At 42.1% G+C, this 23,362-nt stretch overlaps 1 protein-coding gene across 1 annotated transcript in view; it reads right to left on the bottom strand.

Annotated features, from left to right (window-relative positions):
• The window catches only part of VWA1 (von Willebrand factor A domain containing 1), a 476,800-nt gene that overhangs the window by 126,466 nt on the left and 326,972 nt on the right, over positions 1-23,362 (bottom strand). The window contains exon 6 of the mRNA XM_086921472.1: positions 4,796-5,071. Within this exon, the coding sequence (XP_086777598.1) occupies positions 4,796-5,071 (276 nt within the window). The remainder of the gene's footprint in view (positions 1-4,795; positions 5,072-23,362) is intronic.

The raw sequence follows: 23,362 nt of genomic DNA, 5'->3' as shown, positions 1-23,362 counted from the left end.
GTCACACAGGAATGAATGGAGTGACATTACCTAATAGCGATTCACAATTTGCAAATCGCTATGAGGTAATGTTTAGGAATCACAATTTATTTTGCGATTCCTACATGCATAAGGAATTGCGAATCCTAAATAACGATTCCTTATAAATCGCTATTTAGGAATCACAATTCCTTATGTTGATGCATGTGGCCCAAACTCCCTTAAACCGTAATGTTCATTATGAGTGGCCTATGAAGAATGTGATATATATCAAACCTGTAAAATTTGTTTTCCCATGGATTGGGATTTTCAAGGTATGATAATTTTAACCTATTCCAAGCCTAGCCTTTTAAATTGGCCATAATGTGTATCATTTTTTACATGGCATTTTCTCCCAGGCTTGACCTGCCGAAATGTATGTGCAAGGGAAACATTGTGGGTAATGGAGTAATTATCCCCACAACATGTAATTCTGATATTGGTGCAAGCAGGAGTTTACGAAGGAGTCGGGAAAGAATGGTAGACTGGTAATGAGGACCTCAGGGTAAAATTGATTCAGGAATACGTGTACGATACTGCATCCAACAATACAGAAGTCAACATGACCTACCTCATTTAAACTTCACAAGCCACCCTTGTTTTAAACCCTGTCTCATGGCACAAACCTGTAAAACAGTATGACGGGCATATAAAGGTACAAGGCTTCAAATATTAAACAAAACTATTTGCGGTTCATCTAAATTCTACCTGCACTCATGACATAACTGTGATATTTAGAATATTTGGGTGACAATATGAATTTGCAATAAAAGTGCAACTAAGTATTTTCATGGACACCATGTTTGAAGCACATATAGGGTTAGTTTTCTTTCAGAAGATAAGAAACACACAACAGCTCTCACCACATTTTTTAAGAGCTAGATAATACATGTGATATTCACACTATGTGGCAAGCAATGGACCTTATTGAATTCCTGACTGTCGCGTTTCAAGTTAAGCTTTCTTTATAACAGTTGATGCTTTTGAGGTTATGTATTTTGTTGTTGAAATCTGATGATTGCACAATGGGCGATTAATTATGTTGGTAATTGTGTCAAATCCAAAGGTTTGCTTTAGTAAAGGCAACTTGAGTCCTAATGAACTTAAACTATAACTTTGACTATAACATCTGCAGTACCAGGAGTTATACTGCTGATGCACAGTGAACTAGAAACTGATTTGCTGCAGACACTGGAATGTGTACCAGCATTTTTCGTGGATTTGCACATGCCAATTGAACGACTGCATGTGAGCATGGACATGTGTGCTAAATAGGAAATTCCACACATGTGCAAGTTAAATCTTCTGTGTCAGGGCCAGTAGAGCCCTTATACTGCAGTAGCTATCATCCAATTTCCTTTCTGAATACAGATTCAAAGATGTTAGCCACCATTCTCGCTGAAGGGGTCAAATAAGTTATATCTAAACTGACACATATTTCTCAAGTGGGATTCATGGCAGGCAGAAGCTCTCATAACCATCTACGCACTTTGTCTCACATAGTCTGGCTTTCTAAGGATGCTAGAGAAGAAAGAGTAGCCTTCTTCTTAGATGCTGAGAAGGCCTTTGACTGTATTGAATGGAGCTATATCCGTAAATTACATAGGTTGGGATTATGTAATGAATATATCTCTAAGGTCAAGTGGTTATATGAGACACCGTCCGCACAAGTGAATTGTGGGAGTTTCCTTTCAAAATCTTTTTTACTGCAAAGAAGTATCCGCCAGTGTGGACCTTTATCGCCCCTTTTATTTCTTCTTGCACTTGAACCGCTGGCTGCGGCAATAAGACAGTGTTCATAAATAGTAGTCATTCCTACCCTGGCAGGTATCTCAAAAATACTTCTATATATGCAGATGACATATTGCTCACACTTACTGATATACCTTCTTCCCTCTCGACACTCATTTCTACCATTTCTTGCTTCTCATCCATTTCTTGCTACAAAGTCAATCGGAATAAGAGTGAAGCTCTCCGATTGTCCAGGTGTACAACAAAAGCAGCGATTTTAGGCTATAATTTTCAATGGAAAGCGGATCGCCTAAAGTATCTAGGTATTTATAGCAACACAGGTTTGGAAAAATATGAATCAAGATAACTTAGACCCGCTTATTGCCAAAACGAAGTCAGAGTATGAAAAATGGTCCCAGTTTTACCTGTCCTTTTAGGGTAGAGTACAGGCAGTGAAAATGATCATAGCGCCTTGTTAAACTTACACTCATGGATAGTGGATTTATATTTGCCTCTACCACTGCCTTTTTAAAAGTTGTTTTAAAATTGCGGAAATCAATTGTTTTATGATCTGACTGTGTTATAAACTGTTTCTTATCATTCTTAAATTGTATTAATTATGAACTGTGCTTTTATGGTATGCTTTATTAAGTAACCAAATAAAGTAATTTGAATTGAAATTTGTTAAACTTATGTTTTTTTAGGTATGTTGCCTTTGACAGTTAAAATATCAATATTGAGAGATATCGACAAAGGTATTAAAACTTTATTGGGGGATCTCTGAGACCTAGACTTAAAATGTCCAAATTAATTGCTCACAGGTTATATGGGGGTCTCAGTTTATGGTGAATTAAGCATTACTATACACCCCTCCATTTATCTCAATTGGTTTATCTTTGGCCCAGGCAGGATGAACCCCCCACTATGGGTTCTCCTTGAAAGACAATCTGTACAGGCAACTTCAGGTTTACAAATGTTCTATACTCATTACTCACCTGTTTCACAAACTTCCAACCCAATTATTCAATTTTTCAATCTATGCTTAAGATTTGGCTACATGCCCACAAACTCCTTACAAATATCCAGAGACTACATGAAAAGGCCCGATATGTCATAACGCTTATATTAGAATAGGTAAAAAGACTATTTCCTGGGATATATGGATGGGAGCAGGTATTATTATATTGGATCACCTACTCATTTTAGAAGGTGACCTTAAAACCTTTGAAATGGTTCAGATAGAATTTCAACTCCCTAGCTCCCAAGGTGGGAAATACAACTAAAACAAGCTCTCTTTCGTAGACTAGGACCATATCCGTGAATACTTGAGCGTTTCCCAGTTTTTAAAGTACTTAAACATTGAGTGGAAATTCAAAGATGCAGTCTCTGTATTTTATAATCTCATGCCCATTGCTAGGACAACTTCATGTCAAATGGCAAGGGTTAATTACTGTAGCTTATTCTGATGAGGAATGGGTGGATGTTATTTTAAACATGGATAAAGGAATCAGAGAGGCCAGAATTAAATTTACACTCTTCAAAATTCTTCATAACTGGTACTGGTCACCACAAAAACTGAAGACAGCAGGTTTACTACACCAATCTATCTGTTGGAGGTGCCCACAGGAGGACTGCGATATACTATAGATTTTAGTTCGATGTCCAATTTTGAAGGAATACTGGTCTTCCATAACTTCCTCTTTACACAGAGCTATACATGTGTTCATTCCCGTAACAGAAAATTAGTTCTATTACATGATGTTAATGATCTCCCAAATCTAACAAACCATACAAGACGATTGATAGCTATTGCACTCAATGTAGCAAAAATATGTATATTAAGACATTGGAGAACAATACACATGATAAATGGCTTAATGAAATGTATACAATGGCATCATCTGAAAAACTCATTTACAGATTGCAGGACAGTGTTGGAATTTTCATCAAATTTGGAAACCTTTTCTCGCTAATACATATTCTATTTCTGGTAATATTTAAGATTTTTCCTTCTAATTAGGAAATACATGCGGGAGTACCTTCCTTTTTTGGCTCCTTGTTAATTCAATATCATCATTATTTATATTCATGCTGTTCCTTTTATCATTAGGACTGTTGATGTGTTAGTCATTACCACTGTTATTTTAATTAGGACTTATTGTTCACCTATTGGGAATTGTTGAGTTAGTAGGAATAGCTCCACTAGAAATGTTATATTTGTGGATTTGTATGATAATATGTCTACTATCTTCTAACTATGTATATAATATATGGTTTATTACATATTGTATACTATCTGCATCATGCCTCGCTTATCCACCTTTCCTTTTTCTTCCTTTCCAGGTTGTTTATGAGTATCCCAGATACTGTATCTTTTGATATCTGTATTATGATTGTTTTTAGCTTAGAAATCTGGGAAGTTAACATTTCATAGTAATTTATTTTATGGCCATAATTTGATGTATTGCTTAATTCTCTTGTTTTATGTTTTGTTTATATACTGACATGTTCTTCTCAATTAAAATATACAACAAGAATGATTCCATAGATAACCATAATGAAATTTGGCAAGTTCCATTTGATTTTAATTAGAAAAAAATGAGAAACTGAGTAGGTCTAGCGCTCATCACTTCAGGAAAGATAAATTAAGGAAAGAAACTAAAAAATGAAGTGAGAGCAAGAAGAAAAAGGGGAGAGAAGAGTAGGAAGGTCTAAGAGGAAACAATGGGAACGGGGTAGAAGGCAAGCAAATGGAAGGAGAAGGAGAGGGTAAAAAAAAGAAAAAAATGTTTTTTACTCTTGATAATGTTTCCTGGAGTTGTAGTTGGACAAAGTGTAGTCTGTAATTATTTTTTTCTCATTTAAAAACAAAAAAGAGAGTTCCCTCTATTACACACCAAATCATTTACTGTGCCCCAGTCCTGCTTCCCGGATGCTCTTGATGCAGACAGTTCTATTTGAATGCTATCCCTAGGTCAAGACTGGCCTCTTGAAATTGTCTTTGACACTCCCAGTGGTTATGAAACTACAAACAATCACAGCTTACCTTTTAAGGTGGTGACCTGCACAGTTTGAGGTTGGATGTATTGCTTGGACTCTGGCTTAACGGTGACTGTGTAGCTAATGCCTGGTGCCAGGTTCCTCACCACCACTCCGGTCTGGTCCCCAGTCACGTTCATTCTCACCTTTCGATGAGGCTCAGATACGGGTGCATATTCCACCAGATAATATCCAGTATTAATGAACAAGAGCCTTGGCCATGTCAGTCGGAAACTGCTGGGGGTGACGTCCAGTACTTTTAGATTCTCCGTCCAGATCACCTCTGAAAAAGGTGAACCAGTAAATTTAATATTACAGTTTGCTTACTGTCTGCCCCTTTGGAGGGGCTCTTTTTACTTCTGTTCTTTGGGAAAATGAAAACATATGGAGCAAACAGTGGTGACAGCTATCGTTTCCTGGTGCCCTGCATCAGTTGTCAACTACTTTCGAAACCAATACACAAACTCACTTTAACCACATGCAAATCTATCCGGACAGCAACTTTTTATGATGTCAGAAAACTCAATCTTTGGTACACATCACTGAGCAGTTCTTAGCTGATTTCATTTATGATATTAGTCAGGGAGTGTCACAAACCACCCATATCCCTGATGCCGTAGGAACCACTGGGAACATGATACATGATAGAGCACTACCCCCTCCCCCCCCTTAAGGGGTAAATAAAAACGTAGTGATGGCATAATATCTAAGAAATATCATTGAGAGTTTCGAAGTACATAAGAATCTAGTAAGTAAAAAGCTTTCAGCATAGAAATATTTAGTAATTGACAATTAAATTATACAGTATGGCATGTTGAATTCAAGGCATTAACATTTTTATTTTACAAGATCTTATGGTTACAAAGGTGAAGTGCATGGAACATTCTCATTCTGAGGCATTATTTTAAATGTAGCATGACATTTTCATGCACATAGTAATTGGTATATGATGGATGAAATGCTTTGGAGCAGTGGTTCCCAACCAGTGGTCCGGGAAACCCTAGGGGGAAACAAAACCTCATAAGGAGGTCTGCAATTACTTAGAAAATTAAATAATTAACAGATTAATAAAGTGTATATAAATAAAGAAGCTAAATGTACAACTGAAAAAAATTAAACCTTACTGTAAATGTGAAAGAATGGAAAATTGGAGAGTAAAAATTAAATTAGTATCCTCAGATTGATTAATGGGAGCAAACCAAGTGCATCAAACAGAATATAATATGGGTGATGAGTGGCTGCAATTAAATTTAGAAAAAGCTCCAACCTTTCTGTTAAAATTAAAACCTTTTTTATTTATATATGTTTGCGAATTAAATAAAATGTGTTCTCATTTGTGCATTTGTTCTCTGAAGGCTTTTTTCTGCATTTTTTGTCTATTGCTTTGCCGTACAAAACATTGACAATGCTTAGGCCAGGATCCCCGACTTCCAGTAATGACTCGATGGGGGAAGGGGTCTCCAGATTCCTGTAATGACTGAGTGGGGGTCCCTGGGTCCTAGTAATGAGTAGGTGACAAAAGGTTGAGAACCCCTGCTTTAGTAAATAGAAGTGCTGTTTGACAAAGAAACAGATATAACTCATAATGCTGTTCAGCAACAACAGGGTTTAATCTTTCGTGGAAATGAACAAAGGGCCACATGCATGAAGCTTTTTTCTGGTCGCAAACGGGCCAATTCACAGAATGGCCCCATTTGACACCAGAAAAAGTCCTTTCCTGGTGCATGAGCCCATTTCCATTCATAAATTAGGTAATCACATTTTTTTGCGAATACCTAAATTGCAAATGCATTTAGGGAATCTCAAATTGCGATTCCCTAAAGATGTTGCATCAAGCCTTTCCTAAATGCAAACTGTGCATTTTAGAAATGCTAATTACCATCAACTTCAAGTTGATGGTAATTTGCAAATTCTTTGAAAAATGCCAAAAGGGAATTTTTCAAAGTGACATGATGCGCACACACATACCCTTCGGGCATGTGTGTGCGCCACATGTGCACATTTACCTTTTTATTGGGGTGCAAAAGGGTTAGAGATTACCAATTTGGTAATTGCAATTTGCAAATGCATTCCTATTCATTCCTAAAGGCCTATAGTCACACAGGAATGAATGGAGTGACATTACCTAATAGCGATTCGCAATTTGCAAATCGCTATGAGGTAATGTTTAGGGATCGCAATTTATTTTGCAATTCCTACATGCATAAGGAATTGCGAATCCTAAATAACGATTCCTTATAAATCGCTATTTAGGAATCACAATTCCTTATGTAGATGCATGTGGCCCAAACTCCCTTAAACCGTAATCTTCATTCTGAGTGGCCTATGAGGAATGTGATATATATCAAACCTGTAAAATTAGTTTTCCCATGGATTGGGATTTTCAAGGTATGATAATTTTAACCTATTCCAAGCCTAGCCTTTTAAATTGGCCATAATGTGTATCAGTTTTTACATGGCATTTTCTCCCAGGCTTGACCTGCCGAAATGTATGTGCAAGGGAAACATTGTGGGTAATGGAGTAATTATCCCCACAACATGTAATTCTGATATTGGTGCAAGCAGGAGTTTACGAAGGAGTCGGGAAGGAATGGTAGACTGGTAATGAGGACCTCAGGGTAAAATTGATTCAGGAATACGTGTACGATACTGCATCCAACAATACAGAAATCAACATGGCCTACCTCATTTAAACTTCACAAGCCAAGCTTGTTTTAAACCCTGTCTCAATGCACAAACCCGTAAAACAGTATGAGGGGCATTTAAAGGTACAAGGCTTTAAATATTTTTAAAAAACTATTTGCGGTTCATCTAAATTCTACCTGCACTCATGACATAACTGTGATATTTAGAATATTTGGGTGAAAATATGAATTTGCAATAAAAGTGAAACTAAGTATTTTCATGGACACCATGTTTGAAGCACATATAGGGTTAGTTTTCTTTCAGAAGATAAGAAAAACACAACAGCTCTCACCACATTTTTTAAGAGCTAGATAATACATGTGATATTCACACTATGTGGCAAGCAATGGACCTTATTGAATTCCTGACTGTCGCGTTTCAAGTTAAGCTTTCTTTATAACAGTTGATGCATTTGAGTGTAAGTTTTTTGTTGTTGAAATCTGATGATTGCACAATGGGTGATACATTATGTTGGTAAGTGTGTCAAATCCAAAGGTTTGCTTTTTTTAAGGCAACTTGAGTCCTAATGAACCTAAACTATAACTTTGACTATAACATCTGCAGTACCAGGAGTTATGCTGCTGAGGCACAGTGAACTAGAACTTGATTTGCTGCAGACACTGGTATGTGTACCAGACTTTTTTGTGGATTTGCACATGCCAAATGAACGACTGCATGTGAGCATGGTCATGTGTGCTTAATAGGAAATTCTACACATGTGCAGGTTAAATCTTTTGTGTCAGGGCCAGTAGTGACTGATCTTTGGAGAAGGTCCGGTATCAGGAGACACTAGGGGCCAGCGGGTGCCATTGTCGCCCCACCCACCTCCCAAGACCTATGGGGCATGGATCGTTTTTTGTACAAACTATACAGGTTCCTCTAAAGTAGAGGTAATTCCCACAACTTGATGGTTTGTTTTTCTGCTTCATTTTTACACAGTCATTTTTAACTTTCAGGTACTCTGGTAGGGTGGACCTGAGTGCCTTGTCAGGCTCACCATTGAATAAATATTTCTTTCTGGTACAGCTCTTTGCCAATTTTAATGTCACGTATTTTTCACATCACTGTCACTGAAAATCCAGCTCCGCAGTAATCTGGCATTGTAGCACATCACTGAGGCATTCGGCTTCTCCTGGTGGGCCCGATGATGAAGCATATCACCACCCAGGGTGGTGAGTGAGGGCTTCTAATAAATCCTTAACGATTTCCAATGTAAATCCTACAGGAAGATCTTCATCTCTGATTCGGTGCTAATTTTCTTTGTTTTTTGACACTCTCTTGTTGTTTTACTGACCTTAGGAGAAGACTGCAGGCAGCAGCCGTGATCGCTGCAGGTAAGAGTGGTGGGGCGGTGGGGCAAGATGAGGTGGGATTTCGGAAGACTACCATGAGGGGAAATTAAATAAATAATTCATTTTCCCTCATGGTCGCCTCTCGAAATCCCCCTCACCTGGCGCCACCGCTCTTACCTGCAGCGGCTGGCAGGCAGCCTATCTCCTGACAGTCGTCTGCACCCCCTCATCACATCAGAGATTAAGGCATGGGGAAGGCTGGGATGGAAGTGGTGCCTCTAAAAAGGCAGATCTTTAGGAGCTCCTACATCATCAGGATATACATCTGTAATTGTTTCTTTCCCAGACAATCTCCACTGTGCAAACTATCAACCTAGATGCTCTGGATTCAGTCATGGTACAGCACCATTGAGAGAAAATGGAATTCATAGCTCTCAATAGTAAATAAACATTACGTAAGCATTCTGTATCTATTAATTTGTGCAGCTGATGTAATATTTCCAACAACAATGTCAGTACGGCAGGTGCATACCAAAGTGCTGCTGTGTTAACATTAACATATTTTAGTGCGTTTCAGGGCCATGGGAGGCAGTAACTTCTTTTTGTCTTCTAGTAGCAGTAGATGGCTCGTCAAGGCTGTTTCGTGTCTGGCTTGACAGTGCATCTGTTTGCATAGTTATTGTTACCAATATTTTACCATATACATAGAGTGGGCTTTGGTTCCATCCAGAAGAATAGTTCTCTGTCAACTCATGCTATTGGCTGTTTGGTGTGTCTTTCCTATGAACATCCCTGGCAAGTTGGAGGCTGTCCTGGGTAATTAACTATCCTGGGACATGCCCAGCAATTGCACTTTAGAGAGAATTGCAGGGAATTACGATGGGAATTTAAAACTTTAGGCCAAAGTAGCTGAGTTGGAAATATTCTCCAATGCAGCTGAATCGGAGAATTTTTCCAATCACCTACTTTGGCCTTAAATTTGAAATTCCAGTCTCAATTCCCTGTAATTCTCTCTTTATTGAGTAGACCCTAAAATCTGATTAGTAGGCAGGGTTCAATTATGCTAATTATGTGGGTTGGGTTGAGTGGGTGGACCTTTGAGGCAGTGGGTGTAGTACATTTTCAAGTTAGTATTTTTTTTCAAATGTTGGCAACTGTGTATGCTGTGTGTGCATTGCAATTCATGCCGGACTATATTACATCTAAAACGTACATTGAACCATGACACACTGCATTCTTTAAATCAGCCATACATTTTAAGATTCTTGATTTCTAGTTGAATCGAGCGTGCGGTGGAAAGACGATCATGACATTAGCAAGTAATCCAATCTTCTTCCTGAGACAATCCAATATTTGCTCCAACCAATATTCTTTTCAGACTCACCCAACACATACATCGGTGGTGTGACACCCCTGTATTACCTGTCAGACCTGTGGTATGGTGGTATAAGTAAGACATGAAATAATGCTTGGATACAAAGTTCCCGATTTGAATGATTTTCTACTCCATGTTGCAAATCAGTGAAATGTCAATGTTTTACAGTCGAATTTCAGTTGCAGAGCATTGAGGCATACCACAACAAATCGTTATTTGGAAGCAACGCCCGAAATACACCCATTCTAAATAGGGATTGGTTACGCCTTTCTACTGAATCACAGAATGGGGTTAATATATTCCAAAAAGCCATTTAGCCTTCGTAAGCCCTGTGAATAAGCAAATCAAAGGCTTTGCGAGTTCTGAATCACTTGTACACATCTTCCCCATGCTTCGACCATGCCATTGTCAATACCCAAAACTAAAACTTTTTACATTTTACCAAGCTACATTTTTACAACTAGTCACTAGAGAGCTGAAGTATGCAAGGCATCTGGGGCCTCATTTATGAGCCCTTGCGTCACTTTTACGCCGCCGGTGCGTCACTTTTCGTGACGCACCAGTGGCGTAATAAAAGCACCTTGTTGCGTCATATTTACAAAGTGACGCATCTAGGTAGATGCGTCACTTTGTAAACCCCTGCGCCACATTATACCTGCGCCAGGTATAATGTATGCAAGGGGGCGTATTGACGCAAGGAAGGGCCGTAGAAGTGACGCAGTGAAATCTATGAGATTTCACTGCGTCACTTTTAGGACACCGTTGCATCAAAATCCTGCGCCTGCCTCACAGCAGGCGTATGACTGACGCAGGCCCTTTCACATGGGGCTTGCCCCATGTGAAAGGACGCATTGCTGGGGTTGCGTCACTTTTGTGACACACTCCAGCAATGCGTCACTTTTGCGCATACAGATACTTCAGAAATACTGACGTATCTGTAACTCCTTGCGACATGATGCGTCATACATTAAATATGACGCATCAGGAATGTCGCAAGGAGTGCACACTGAGATGTGACGCATCGCTGCTTTCATGCAGCAATGCGTCATTTCTCATAAATGAGGCCCCTGAATTTTAAATACTTATGGGCACATTAACGTAGGAGTTACGTTGCCCTTGCGCCATGCAAAGGGGCGTAAGAGTGACACACTCCTTAGTTGGATTTATCTAGCCATGCAAGGCCGCCTTTTGTGGCCTTGCATGGCTTGGTAAGTCCAGAGGAACACAAATCGCTGCTTTGTGTTACTCTGTCTCAGAGATGCATTACATGGGTGGAGAGTGGGTGTTCCCAAGCTGGTTGAGGTGCAAGGCTTGCATTTGCCATGAGGTTTGTTACTCAATGTAGGTTGATACATAATGAACAGTGACATCTTTTAAATGAATAAGAAACAAGTGTACACTTGTATCCCGTATCCAAAAATATACCAAACAAGAGGTTCCAGTTGGGATTTAATTGAGGAAACGTCTGGCTTTAAACAGCATGCACGAAGAAGTAATCAACAGCAAAATGCACTTATTCAAGTCATCTAATATATGTGTTTATTGATCCTGGATTGAACAATAGTCGGTAAAAGTCATTTGTCACAAATGTTTTTCAGCTAACTTGATGTTGTGAAAAAGTGTCTTGATTGAATTGTTATTGACTATATACAAAAAAACAAGTGCAGGGTCGAACTGTGACAGAAAATAGACCCGGACACTGAAATATAAGAGACCATATAGCTAAACAATTGCCAATATGTGCAAATTGGGACTTCTTTGAACTTGTAAAGGCACGATGTGGAGGTATTTTGCAAGGTCTGGAAAACGACATGGATATTATTTGCTGCAGGCAAAGTGTGTTTTAATATCAGGGAAACCAGCAGCAAAAACCGACCAAGTAGACCATAAAACAGGCCCACAAATGGCCATAAAAATGGCTACTGCACTGATCTGTCCGGCCAGCCCATTGGGCACTTCTTGATTGCCCTATAGGTCAATCACACCCTGCCGAAGTGTCCAATTTAATGTGACATGGAAAAAATCATGTAAAAAAAACAATACAATTCTATGAGCAGCAACAACACCTAAATTACAAGAAGACCAATACAGTGATGGCACATCTGCCAAAAACAGAAAGAGTTACGGTCCACCGCTATTTAGAGTATATAGGACCTCTACGAATCCTAATAGAACAGATGAGACATTCGCTGCTTCTGCGGAATGTTCTGCATCTGCTAAGCCTTAAACAAGGCCCTCAGGACCTCATTTGGATGACTGTCGGAAAGCTGCCGCTAGTCGGAGGCTTTCCGACCGACATCCATTGTTTAAATTCCGACCGTCTTATTACAAATAAGGCAGTTGAAGTTTAAACCAGCTGATCAATCTGAGACCGTCGGCCAGTTGGAAACTGGTCATAATCCCTAACAGACGGCATTTCTGCCTTTAAGATTATGATGTTGGTTTCCAACGAGCTTTCACTGTTGGGTTTTCAGATATGGAAGCTCCCTTAGGGGAAATTGGAGTTTGCAACTGCACCATGTGGGGTAGTATCGTAGTTGCCGGTTCAGAACTCTGACCCAATGTTGACCGGTTCTCATACTGCAGAGATGTCCCGACCGACATCATAATCGGGTCCCTAGTGTCCATGAACATGTGGTTACCATATTTAAATAACGAGTCATGGAGTTAACATGGGTGTCCTCTCACTCGATGTCACATGCAAAGTGTCACAGATCTTTTTGGGATAAAGTTATTCTTTTTTTCTTTTGGTTACTGATATTTATTTTCTGGTGAAGGCCAGCATCTTGTTAGTATCAGTCTACGAGGTCCTTAGAAACTATTCAAACGTGTGGAAGAAATTAACTAAAAAGTGATTATGTCCAATGCTCAAATGTGGAACCCAACATCAAGTAGTGAAGGACCAGATGTGCACAGCAGTTTTACTGGCAGAAATGCTCCAGTTCAGAGTTTGCAGCAAAAAAAATGCTTTCCTTAACTTTTACAAGTTCCAAAAAATGGTATTCTGGCCCATTGCTGAATCGCTATTAAAAAGAGAATGTTATAGGCGTCCCTTCCCAATGCTAATTCGGTAAGCAATGTCTCAATGTTTAGCAACTGTAATACGGTAAAAAAACATTGAAGAGTGACAGATTCCTAAGTTATAATTGTGACCCTTTCCCCTTTGAGAATTAGTTTTAAGATTTGCTGTGGAGTAGGTGGTGGTCCAGAAGACCTCTCCCAAAGGTCAAACAAGTTTCTACTAAAATGTATGGGCCTCATTTATGAAGCCCCTTGCGCCGCCATGTCACTTTTTGTGATGTTCCGTTGTGCAGGAGGCTGCCCCATATTTACGAGGCAGCACTAAGCCACTTTGACTTAATGCTGCTTCGTAAATATTGTTCCCTTTAACACTGTTTTCTAGTTTAAATGGGCGTGCAATGGGCGTTGCTGGGGGTGTTCACAGTAACAACCATGGCTTTTTGACACTGCAACAGATTTATGAGAAATCGTAAATCTGAGGCAGAGGCATAAGGGAGGCGCTGTGAGGTGCCTGCTACACGGTGCAGGGATTTACACAAACTTCAATTTTTTTTAAGAGCTGGTGCTGTAGTCAGTTTCGGACTGCCGCAGAAATCCCATAGAGAAATGGGGATTGCAATACGGTGTTCGGAATTGCTGACCCTACTGTCGGTCGGTTCCCACACCGAGCGGTGTTGGTCCGAGGCAACTCCAACCAACATTGTAATAAGGCACTAAATCTGTGATGCAAACTACAGTTATGATTTGGGTGGTATAGGAACGGGTTCTGGCAACACCTTCGGTTAAGTTACATAGTGCACAGTGCACAAAATATTCTATGACATCATTCGTTCATACCACCAACCAAACCAATTAAGGCACCAATATGTATTGGTGTCTCCTCGGCGTCCCAAGGCAGGCAAGTCATGTCACCCCATTAACAACTCTAGCTGGTGGACGTTTAGAACTTAAGTGCTGTTTTGTAAAACAGAGTCCATCCATCTTATTTCAGTAGAAAGGTTTGTTAAGAAAGAGGTATTTAGGCTCTTCGCCTCTCTGCCACAAATTCCAAAGTACTTGATCAAAAAACACCTGGAATATCTTGTTGCTATTATAGAACTGTTCTTACAGCTAAAACGGAAGAGTCTTCCTGCATCAAATAGTTCAAATCAAGAAGTGCCAAAACAAAAATTATTTTTAGTGAATTCCATTTTTAACAAATCAAAGGTTCTTTGTGAACAAGTAGAGCAGTTATATTTTACATCCTTCTTCCATAGCTGGGATTACTAGTGCTGCTATACGAGACAATCACGAACCTCTGGTAGGAATTGCAGAAACTCCGAAATCTTTGTACAACTTCTTTTCATATTTGGTTTATCATTAAGTCTAATGAACTTTATCAAGTCTTAAAGAAGAGTCAATATATAAAATTAATTGTTTAGGCTGTTAAGTGTCGGATTTTTATTCATAGTCTGATTTCTTCTTCATTCTTCTTTTAAATAAAGGTTGATGGCAGCCCCACTGAGGAAGTGAGAGAAATATTAGGGAATAAAACAGAAAATTGAGTAGATGAATGGCTAAGGTGTCCGTTAGTTCCAGCAAACATTCTATTTAGTTTAGTCCTGCAAGTTTTCAGACTGGTGTCTTACTGATGTGAATGACATTAGGAAGATGCAGTGACAAGATTACCTTGTGTCCTCTTCTTATCCCGCTATACGAATTGTGCAGAGCCACTCCATCATCTTACATGCACGCATTGTGGTTGTCTACAAAATCAGCATGGCAAAGCACGAGAATGCTACGTGTAGACACACACCCTAATGAAGAGTAACCCTTTATGTATTGTTCGTCATGTTTTTGTGGTAATGTCACAAGGTGTATTTTCTAAAAATACCCCACACTGGTGGTTAACAGTGTCATGTTTATCAGTAGAGGCATAACAAGCAAGCAGTGTGTTTGTCTACAAAATCAGCATGACAAAGCACGAGAATACTACGTGTAGACGCACACCTTAATGAAGAGCAACTGATGTGTTGCAGTTCAAACTTACCTACCCCTCCCGGGTAGGGTGTCTCTGATAACACTGTTTTTATATCTTTTTTCACAGATACTACGTGACTATTATTTATCGTATTAATAACGCATGCTTATTAGTTGCAGTGTGATTGAATTCACTTTACCTCACTTTAGGTCACTTTAGGAGTGGTACACACAGGGCTGGACCCTGTGTTTGTCCTGAAGAAGAGCATTGGGGAAGCTTGAAACATGTTGATGTCCACTCGGGATCCCTAACTCATTAACGCTAGGCACCCTAGAGACCCACCCCGTTTTTAGTATACCTACTAGGAGCCAGTATTAAGTTATTTTGCCCACTAGTTAGATATTTTTAACTCACTCCACTCCACAACACCACTGCACCACAGTTAGTTCTTCACTATACAGTGCTCCTACATAACTTTGCAAGTCGTAGCATGCCTCAACCCGCAGCTGGTTGAGATGGCCCCTATGATGAAGCATGTCACCGTGGGGAAACCCTGGTGAGTGAGGGGACCCGAGAAAGGACATTTTTCCATTCATAGCAGATTTTCCGACTCAGACTGAGGGAAAATCCTTTTTCTGCTAGGTTCCTTATCCGAGATTTCGGATTTTGTAGGTCTACTATTGGAACTGGAGAGTGGACCTAGCATATCCCTCTACCTCCCCCCGTCTTTTTGATCCACTTATGTGTTGGGCCTGCCTCAGTGCTATTGGAACGTAATTGTTGTGTGTCTAACAACTATATGAAAGATAAATATAGTTCCAGCTGTAGGAAAGTCAATGCTTGGTTTACCTCCACCAATACTGCATCCCGTGCCAGGCCACCAAGAGTTGTTTCTCATAGGAACGGTGGTCTCTTGGACATTACCATTTATTTGGAAGAACTCATACAGCCCCCACTAATGATCATAACTAACTCCTAGCAATTTAGTCTACCACAAAGAAACTGGAGCAAACACATGGAAGGAGTTTCTTGGGAGCGCATAACTAATCCCAATAACCAACAACCATCAATAAACACTAGATTACCCACTAGTCTTGGGTTCTGGGGCAGAGTGTTGCTCACTGTAAAGCACTGCAAGGTCTTGCCTGGGGTAGTAAGCGATATATAAACACAATTACTGTAAAGTACAATTAATAACCCAACATTGGGAGTCAACCGTGGCAACAGAATATGTCAAGAAGTTAAATAAACTAATTGAAATGTTGCCAATGTCAAGGAGCTACAGATGTCTCAATGATTTCATGGAGAAAATGGGAAGTACTATTGGAACACATTTAATAATAAAGAAACTGAATCAGTTTTGGACGTTGCCTTGAAGAAAAAAAGACAGAAGAGAAAGGAAAGGTAGGAAAGAGTGGGAATGGTGAGGATCGGAGTAGAAGACAGAAGTGTGGGACAATTAGAGAGAAAAAAGAAAACAATTTTTTTTTTCTTTGATTATTTTATTGGCATTTTACCGGGACAAAATGTATTTTCTAATACATCTGGTATGAATATTTTCTTTATCGCTCAAAAGAAAAAGAAAGCCTCTCCTAAATAAGGCGATAAATCATTACCCCTGCCCACCTCTGGTTCCTCCTCAAAAGTGTGTAAACATGTTTTTGACGTCACAAGTACCAACTGAATACCACTCCTGGGCCACGACCTGCCTCTTGAATTTAAGTGGCCATGCCTCTCCATTTAAGAAGTACAGCTATTCATTCATACTTGCTGTGAAGTAGGTGCATTCTAATTATGAAGGTCTACTATCCACAAAGGATGAATGAAAACAGACAAAACAAGCATTTGCAATGCAATAGGTCTTGCATTAGGAAAGTTTGAGCTATTGGTATTGAAAATTACAAATGTTTTATTATGTGTTGGTTTTGAAAATAGCGAAATTAATAGCTTTGTCATTTACAATGCCAATAGTTTTAACTTTCCCAAATGTGACACCTATGTCTTGTCTTTCTCACAACCACGCTATCAAAGCAAATGCTGTTTTATTAGAAATAACTTACAACGGTCTGTCCTTGTAAAATAAATGGTATATGGTCACCCTGGCTCTAAGCTACTTAACTCATGCTGCGTTTTCCAGTGTTTCATATAGAAGGCAGTACGTACTACTTCTTCTGGTTTTCCTTCGGCAACACTGTCAGTAAGCATTACAATAAATCAAAAAGAGACTAGCTAGGGATGGGGTTAGTATGACATTAATATTGTTATTGTCATAGCGACTCAGTGTTGTTTTGCCAATTGGTGGTGGCACCTGTTGGGTGTCTTTAGAAAGCCCTCACCCACCAACCTAGTTGGTGGCATGCTTCATCATCGGGCCCACCCAGTGACACCTAGCGTGTCCCGGGTGTGCTTTGACGCCTGATTACAGCGGAGCAGGTATGTCACTGTGTGTGCGGTGAAGGATGTTTTGGTATGTGAGGTTAAAACGGCTTGGCGGAGGTCCCTGGGGTGAGGATACTTTATTAAATGGGCCTCCGTCAGCGGTTAAAAAATAAGGCTGTGGGACGTTAGAGGCGGGTTACGACCTCCTACGTCCTTAGAGTGTCAACATGTTTCAGCCAGTGCCTTATTACTAATCTGGCTTTCTTCAGGACAGTAAAATATGTGTAGTTAAAATAGGGGTGCGTGGTGTAGTCTATGTGTCTACACGCCCTAAAGTGTATATAACTGTGAGAGGGGGGATTCCCTTCTCAAGATCACCTGTACATATAACATGAAAAGACAGGGACAAAACAAACATGGGAATCATCTTACGCTTTTTTGGCTTGCTTTTGCTCCAAGGTTATTGAAGTGGCAAGGGGTGGCCCTATTTGGGAGACAAAGGTAGGACCACTAGGGTTAGGAGACCTGTAGGAGAAAGTTTAGGTAGCGCTTACCTATTGTAGGGATGGTCAGCATACTCACAGGATTTCTGGCCAGCACCGGCGTGGGACCTGTTGTGCCTCCTTCGCAGAACCGGTAGTGAATGGCTGCAGATGCCGGTTTTTATACTGATGGTAATTGCGTAAGTGAGGGCACCTGGAGGGAAGAGTAATGGTGGAAAGACTCGCAATTGCGGGTCGTTATCGCGCTCAGGTGTGTGCCCTTCATTTTGCGCTGGTGCGCGATATAATGTCTACCCCTAGCGCATGCGCAGTAGTGAAGGGCGGTCAGGCGCATGCGCGGTCGAACTGATGTTCGCGCATGCGCAGTAGCGTTAACTCTAGCTATTGACATATGCGCGCATGAGCAGTAGTGCCAGCTCGCGCTTGTGAAGCCTCTCTAATGCCTCAGATCCGGTAATGGATTCAGAACGAGGTCAATAACGGGGACATGGGGCACATGGTTGTTCTCTGGAGCTGGGTTAACAAAAACCCGTAGTTGTACCCTGCTGGGGTTGAAGGGTGTGCAATAAAGCATAGATCATGGGGGCACTGTGGAGTACAGATCGAATTATTGATCATAGGGACAAAGTGGATTATTAGACAGGAGTGCTCATCTGTCCTGGGTTCAGGTTCAGTGCTCACAGGACCAGGCAGTATAATGGTCATCAAGGGGTCAGGGAATTCCAGGGGATGGCATCATTTAGCCCATCTGTAGCTGTAGACAGGCGGTATATCCATCTTTGTTCTTTGTTTAGTAGTTTTTTGTCATTGTTGATCGGGCTGACAGGTATTTGCTCAATGAGTGTCCAGGTGAAGTCATTGGGGGTGTGGCAGTGGGTGATAAAGTGACTTGTCAATTTGCTTATGTTTTTCTTACAGCGCATCGTGCTGCGATGCTCCGTTATTCTTGTCCTCACTTTGCGTGTGGTCATGCCCACATATCTGAGGCCACATGTGCAGGTTAGTAAATAAATCACATTCTGTGAATTACAATTAGTGTGGCTCCTTTGGGACCAGATTTTGTTCGGTTCCAGGTTCAGGGTTTTGGTGTGAGATGTCAGGTGGCAGACACTACAGTCGTTGCAGGGGTAGTGTCCGGTTACCTTGGGCAATCCCCATGCGTTAAGGATGGTGTTCTCGCTTCTTGGTGGTGGTTTTGGTCTGGTACTGACGAGTTGGTCTCGAAGGTTATGGCATCTTTTGTAGGCAAACCTGGGTCGTTCCCAATTCCTTTGCCCTGAGTTAATGATTCTCCAGTGTTTCTTTATTATTTTTGCCACTTCATTGGAGGCAGTGTTGTAAGTGGTCACACATGTTGTGGGTTGTGTATCGCTCTCTTTGGTGACGTCTTCAAGTAGTGCGTCACGGTTCTGGTTTCTGGCCCTCTTCTGGGTTTTCTTGATGATCGCCTTTGGGTAACCGCGGTTTTCTAGTTTGGTGGCTAGGTCCGCTGATTGTGATTTGTAGTCATTTATATTCGAGCAGTTCCTTCTAATGCGGAGGAACTGGCCAAAGGGTAAGTTCTCTTTAAGGGGCCGGGGGTGGAAGCTGGTGTAATGTACAACACATGCCACGTTTTCCAGCATTTCGTACAGAAGGCAGTACTGTTGCTGGAGTTCCTTCGTCAACATGGTCAACAAGCATAAAAGCGATTTACATGAGAAGCACATCTATACTAAAGCTTACCTTTCTGCCTCCGTGGCTTGGGGGAGGTCCATCTGAGCTCCTGGTCAACTTCCTGTGTTTCTGGGAAACTCACTTAATCCCCCGCTCCACTAAAACGAGACCTATTGGCTATGCCAATGCTTGTTGGAATTGACAAGTGTGAATAAATCGTGGAGTTGGACTTGGAGTTGCCAGGATTGCTAATCCGGAAATTAGAGGCTGCCCAATTATGAGCATAAAAACGGAGTCAGGGGAGATGGTTTATTCGCAAGCAGCGGTGATGGAGCGTTTTCGGTCTTATTACGCGAAGTTGTATGAATGCCACTTAGAAGTGGAGGCCTCTGAAATCAGGGCTCGCCTGGATTCGGTGCAGCTCCCAGTGCTGGATGAAGACGATGCGAAGGAGTTAGGAGGGCCTAGAATGCTAACCGAAATTAGGGTGGCCATTAAACACATGGCAAGGAACAAAACACCTGGGGTAGATGGCCTGCCAATCGAATTTTATCAGAAATACGTGGATATTTTGGCGCCCAGACTGTCGGTGGTGTATGCGGAGGCTGGAAGATTGGGGTACCTGCCCAGATCAATGAGGGAGGCACTGGTAGTACCGTTGCTGAAATCTGGTAGAGATGCATCTGATGTAAAGTCCTATAGGCCTCTGTCCATGCTGACTGTGGACTATAAGATATTAAGCCGTATCCTGGCCACCAGATTGGCTCCGCACATGACTAGATTGGTGCACGGGGACCAAGCAGGGTTCATTCCTACTAGGAACACGACGCTAAACATACGCCAACTAATCAGGATATTGGACGGTGCCGCGGACACGGATGGAAGACCGGCGGTCTTATCAGTTGATATTGAGAAAGCTTTTGATAGCCTGGAATGGGCTTACTTAGAAGAAGTACTGGAGAAGTTTGGTATTGGTGAAGGGTTTGGTAGGTGGACGAGAGTGTTGTACTCATCGGCAACGGCAAGGGAGCGCCTGGGCGCAATTGTATCTTCGGATTATCCGGTCTGTAGGGGGACGAGACAGGGGTGTTCGTTGTCCCCGTTGCTGTTTGCACTGGCAGTGGAACCATTGGCGGCGCGGGCCAGGTCGGGAGCCATGTATCAGGGGATCGAGCAGGGTGGGCTATCGCACTACATATCTCTGTATGCGGACGATTTGTTGTTGTACCTGGCAGATGTGGGACAGGCTCTAGTGGGGGCGATGGACATGTTGTCTAGGTTTGGTCAGTTGTCGGGACTTAAGGTGAATTGGAATAAAACTTGTGTCTTTCCGCTTAGGGCGAGCACACAGTGTCCCCCTCGTGATTTGGGGGTGATCTGGGAGCCATCTTGCTTCACATATTTGGGAGTCCGCATCTACCGTGAGGTCGCAAGTCTGTTGGGGGGTAACATAGGGCGTTGTATACGTGCATTGAGGGGTTGTGTATCCTTCTGGGCCTCTCTCCCTTTGTCAGTGTTGGGCCGAGTGGCACTACTGAAAATGGTGGCGCTGCGGAGGTTGCTCTATTACTTCCGCACGTTGCCCATCTGGATCCCTCAGCGGATCTTTAAAGAACTAAGGATGTTGGTAACGGACTTCCTCTGGGGTCACGGACGACGCAGAGTAGCATTGAATACTTTGCTTAGACCCAAGCTCGAGGGGGGGATGGCAGTCCCCGATTTTGAGTTGTACTATTTGGCGGCGCAGCTTCAGATATTCACGCAGCACGTGGCCAGGGAATTTAGAGGACCGGAACACGAACGAGGGTTTGGCATACAGCGTCACGTCCTGGCTTACATAGTTATGCAACAGAAACTAGAGTTGAGGGGCCTTACTATAGAAGAAAAGACGCTCAGGTTGTGTTGGCACAGGAGTTTGAAGAGGACGAAGAAGTCCCGGCCTTATGCCCCAGAGATACCACTGGGAATGTTGACTGCGCTACCACATGGAGGTGATTGGTCTCCGCTGTTGGAATGGGAGGAGTTAGGTTTGCAGATGGTGGGTGATCTGTATGTGGATGGAATGCTGGTCCCCTTTCAGACGTTGCAGGAACAGTTTGGCCTACCGGACGGGGGTTTCCTTTTGCATGCGGCAGTGGTGGCGGTGATACAGAAACACTGGAAAGGAGGGCTCCTTGAGCCAGAGACGACCATGGCCTGCCTGTATGTAGTGATGGCCGCGGGTACATTTAAAGCGGTGACCTGCCTACATAACAGGATGCTACACGAAGGGTTGGACCCGTTTCTGGGGCTGAAATCGAAATGGGAGGATAGTATAGGTAGGCCCATTCCAGACACAGTGTGGGGTCATATTCTGAAGCGAACATGGAAGGGGACAAGGAATGCACGTTTTCAACAGGTACACTTTTACGTCCTACATAGGGCTTACCTGACCCCGGAAAAGATCAAAAGGTACTTCCGGGTGAATGAAGCGCTGTGCCCGAGGTGCCTGGCACCGGAGGTTGACATAGATCACCTGTTGTGGGGCAACCCAAAGTTGGGGTCGTATTGGCTAGAGGTAGGGGAAATCCTGAATGTGGTGACTGATCGGGAGGTGGATTTTGACATGGCGGTGTGTCTATTGCTCTGGTTTCCACACACAAAGAACACAAAAGTAACTAGCAAATTCATTGATCTGGGGCTTATACTGGTGCAAAGAGAAATTACTTGGCACTGGAAGTCTAAGGAGGGACCATCGGTGAGGAGATGGGTGAATGAACTGCTGAAATGGTCCGAATGTGAGAGTGTGCTCCGGATGAGACAGGCGGTCAGGATTGATAACGAAAAGAGCTTGGAAATGTCAAGGGCGTGGGAGACAATAATCCAGGCGTTACGTGACTACATGGTGGAGGATGAAGAATAGACAAATTGCATACCTGGGGCTCCATGAGGCTTGGAGGAGCAAAGGCATTACTCGATCTGTAGCGAGCTCCATAGTAGCGTTGGCAAGACCAGGCCCACATCAGCAGCGGTTGCAGGGGGGGGAGAGGGCGTTGTTTGGGGGAAGTGTTAGGCACCGAGGCCATGATCAGAGAGGCACTACATTTGAACCTAGGGTTAGATATGTTTCCAAGAGTAACGAGGGGCCCCAGACAGGTGGCGAGGGCGATGTGGAAACACACTAGGTCGACACGATAGGAGTTCATTGGTAGATGGGTATGAGACCAGGATTACAAGTGTGACGTCGCTCAATAGGATCGCTAGAGAATGCTGGCTGGTGTAGGGGAAGGGTTGGGAGTTTAGTGGGGTAAAATGCGGATACAGAATGATGCCATTGACCAGTTATCCCTCTGGGATGATCACTGTGATGTTCTTGCTGGAAGTACGGATTGATGCGCCGCCCGGCCTCCGGGTTGTGGGCTAAATGGCTGTGTACGATATTCTGCTTACTTTATCCATGCATTGGGACACCATGAGTGTGCTGGTTAATCTATTATGTGTACTGGTTTCTAATTCTGCAATAAAAACAAATTTAAAAAAAAAAAGAGTTGGACTTGGAGTGGGGCAGTTGTGCAGGTTAACATATGTGAAACTGTGCTAGGGGTGTTTGGTTATGGGCTTTGTGAACGTGCTGTCAAGTTCCCCAAGTCCGCTAGTCCAGTTTTATTTTTGCTTTGCATTCTGGGAGTTGTAGTCCTAATTTTATAATCATTTTAACCGTCTA

Source organism: Lissotriton vulgaris, chromosome 5 (assembly GCF_964263255.1).
Source record: "Lissotriton vulgaris chromosome 5, aLisVul1.2, whole genome shotgun sequence".
NCBI lineage: Eukaryota > Metazoa > Chordata > Amphibia > Caudata > Salamandridae > Lissotriton > Lissotriton vulgaris.
This window is presented reverse-complemented; position numbering and strand designations above follow the sequence as displayed.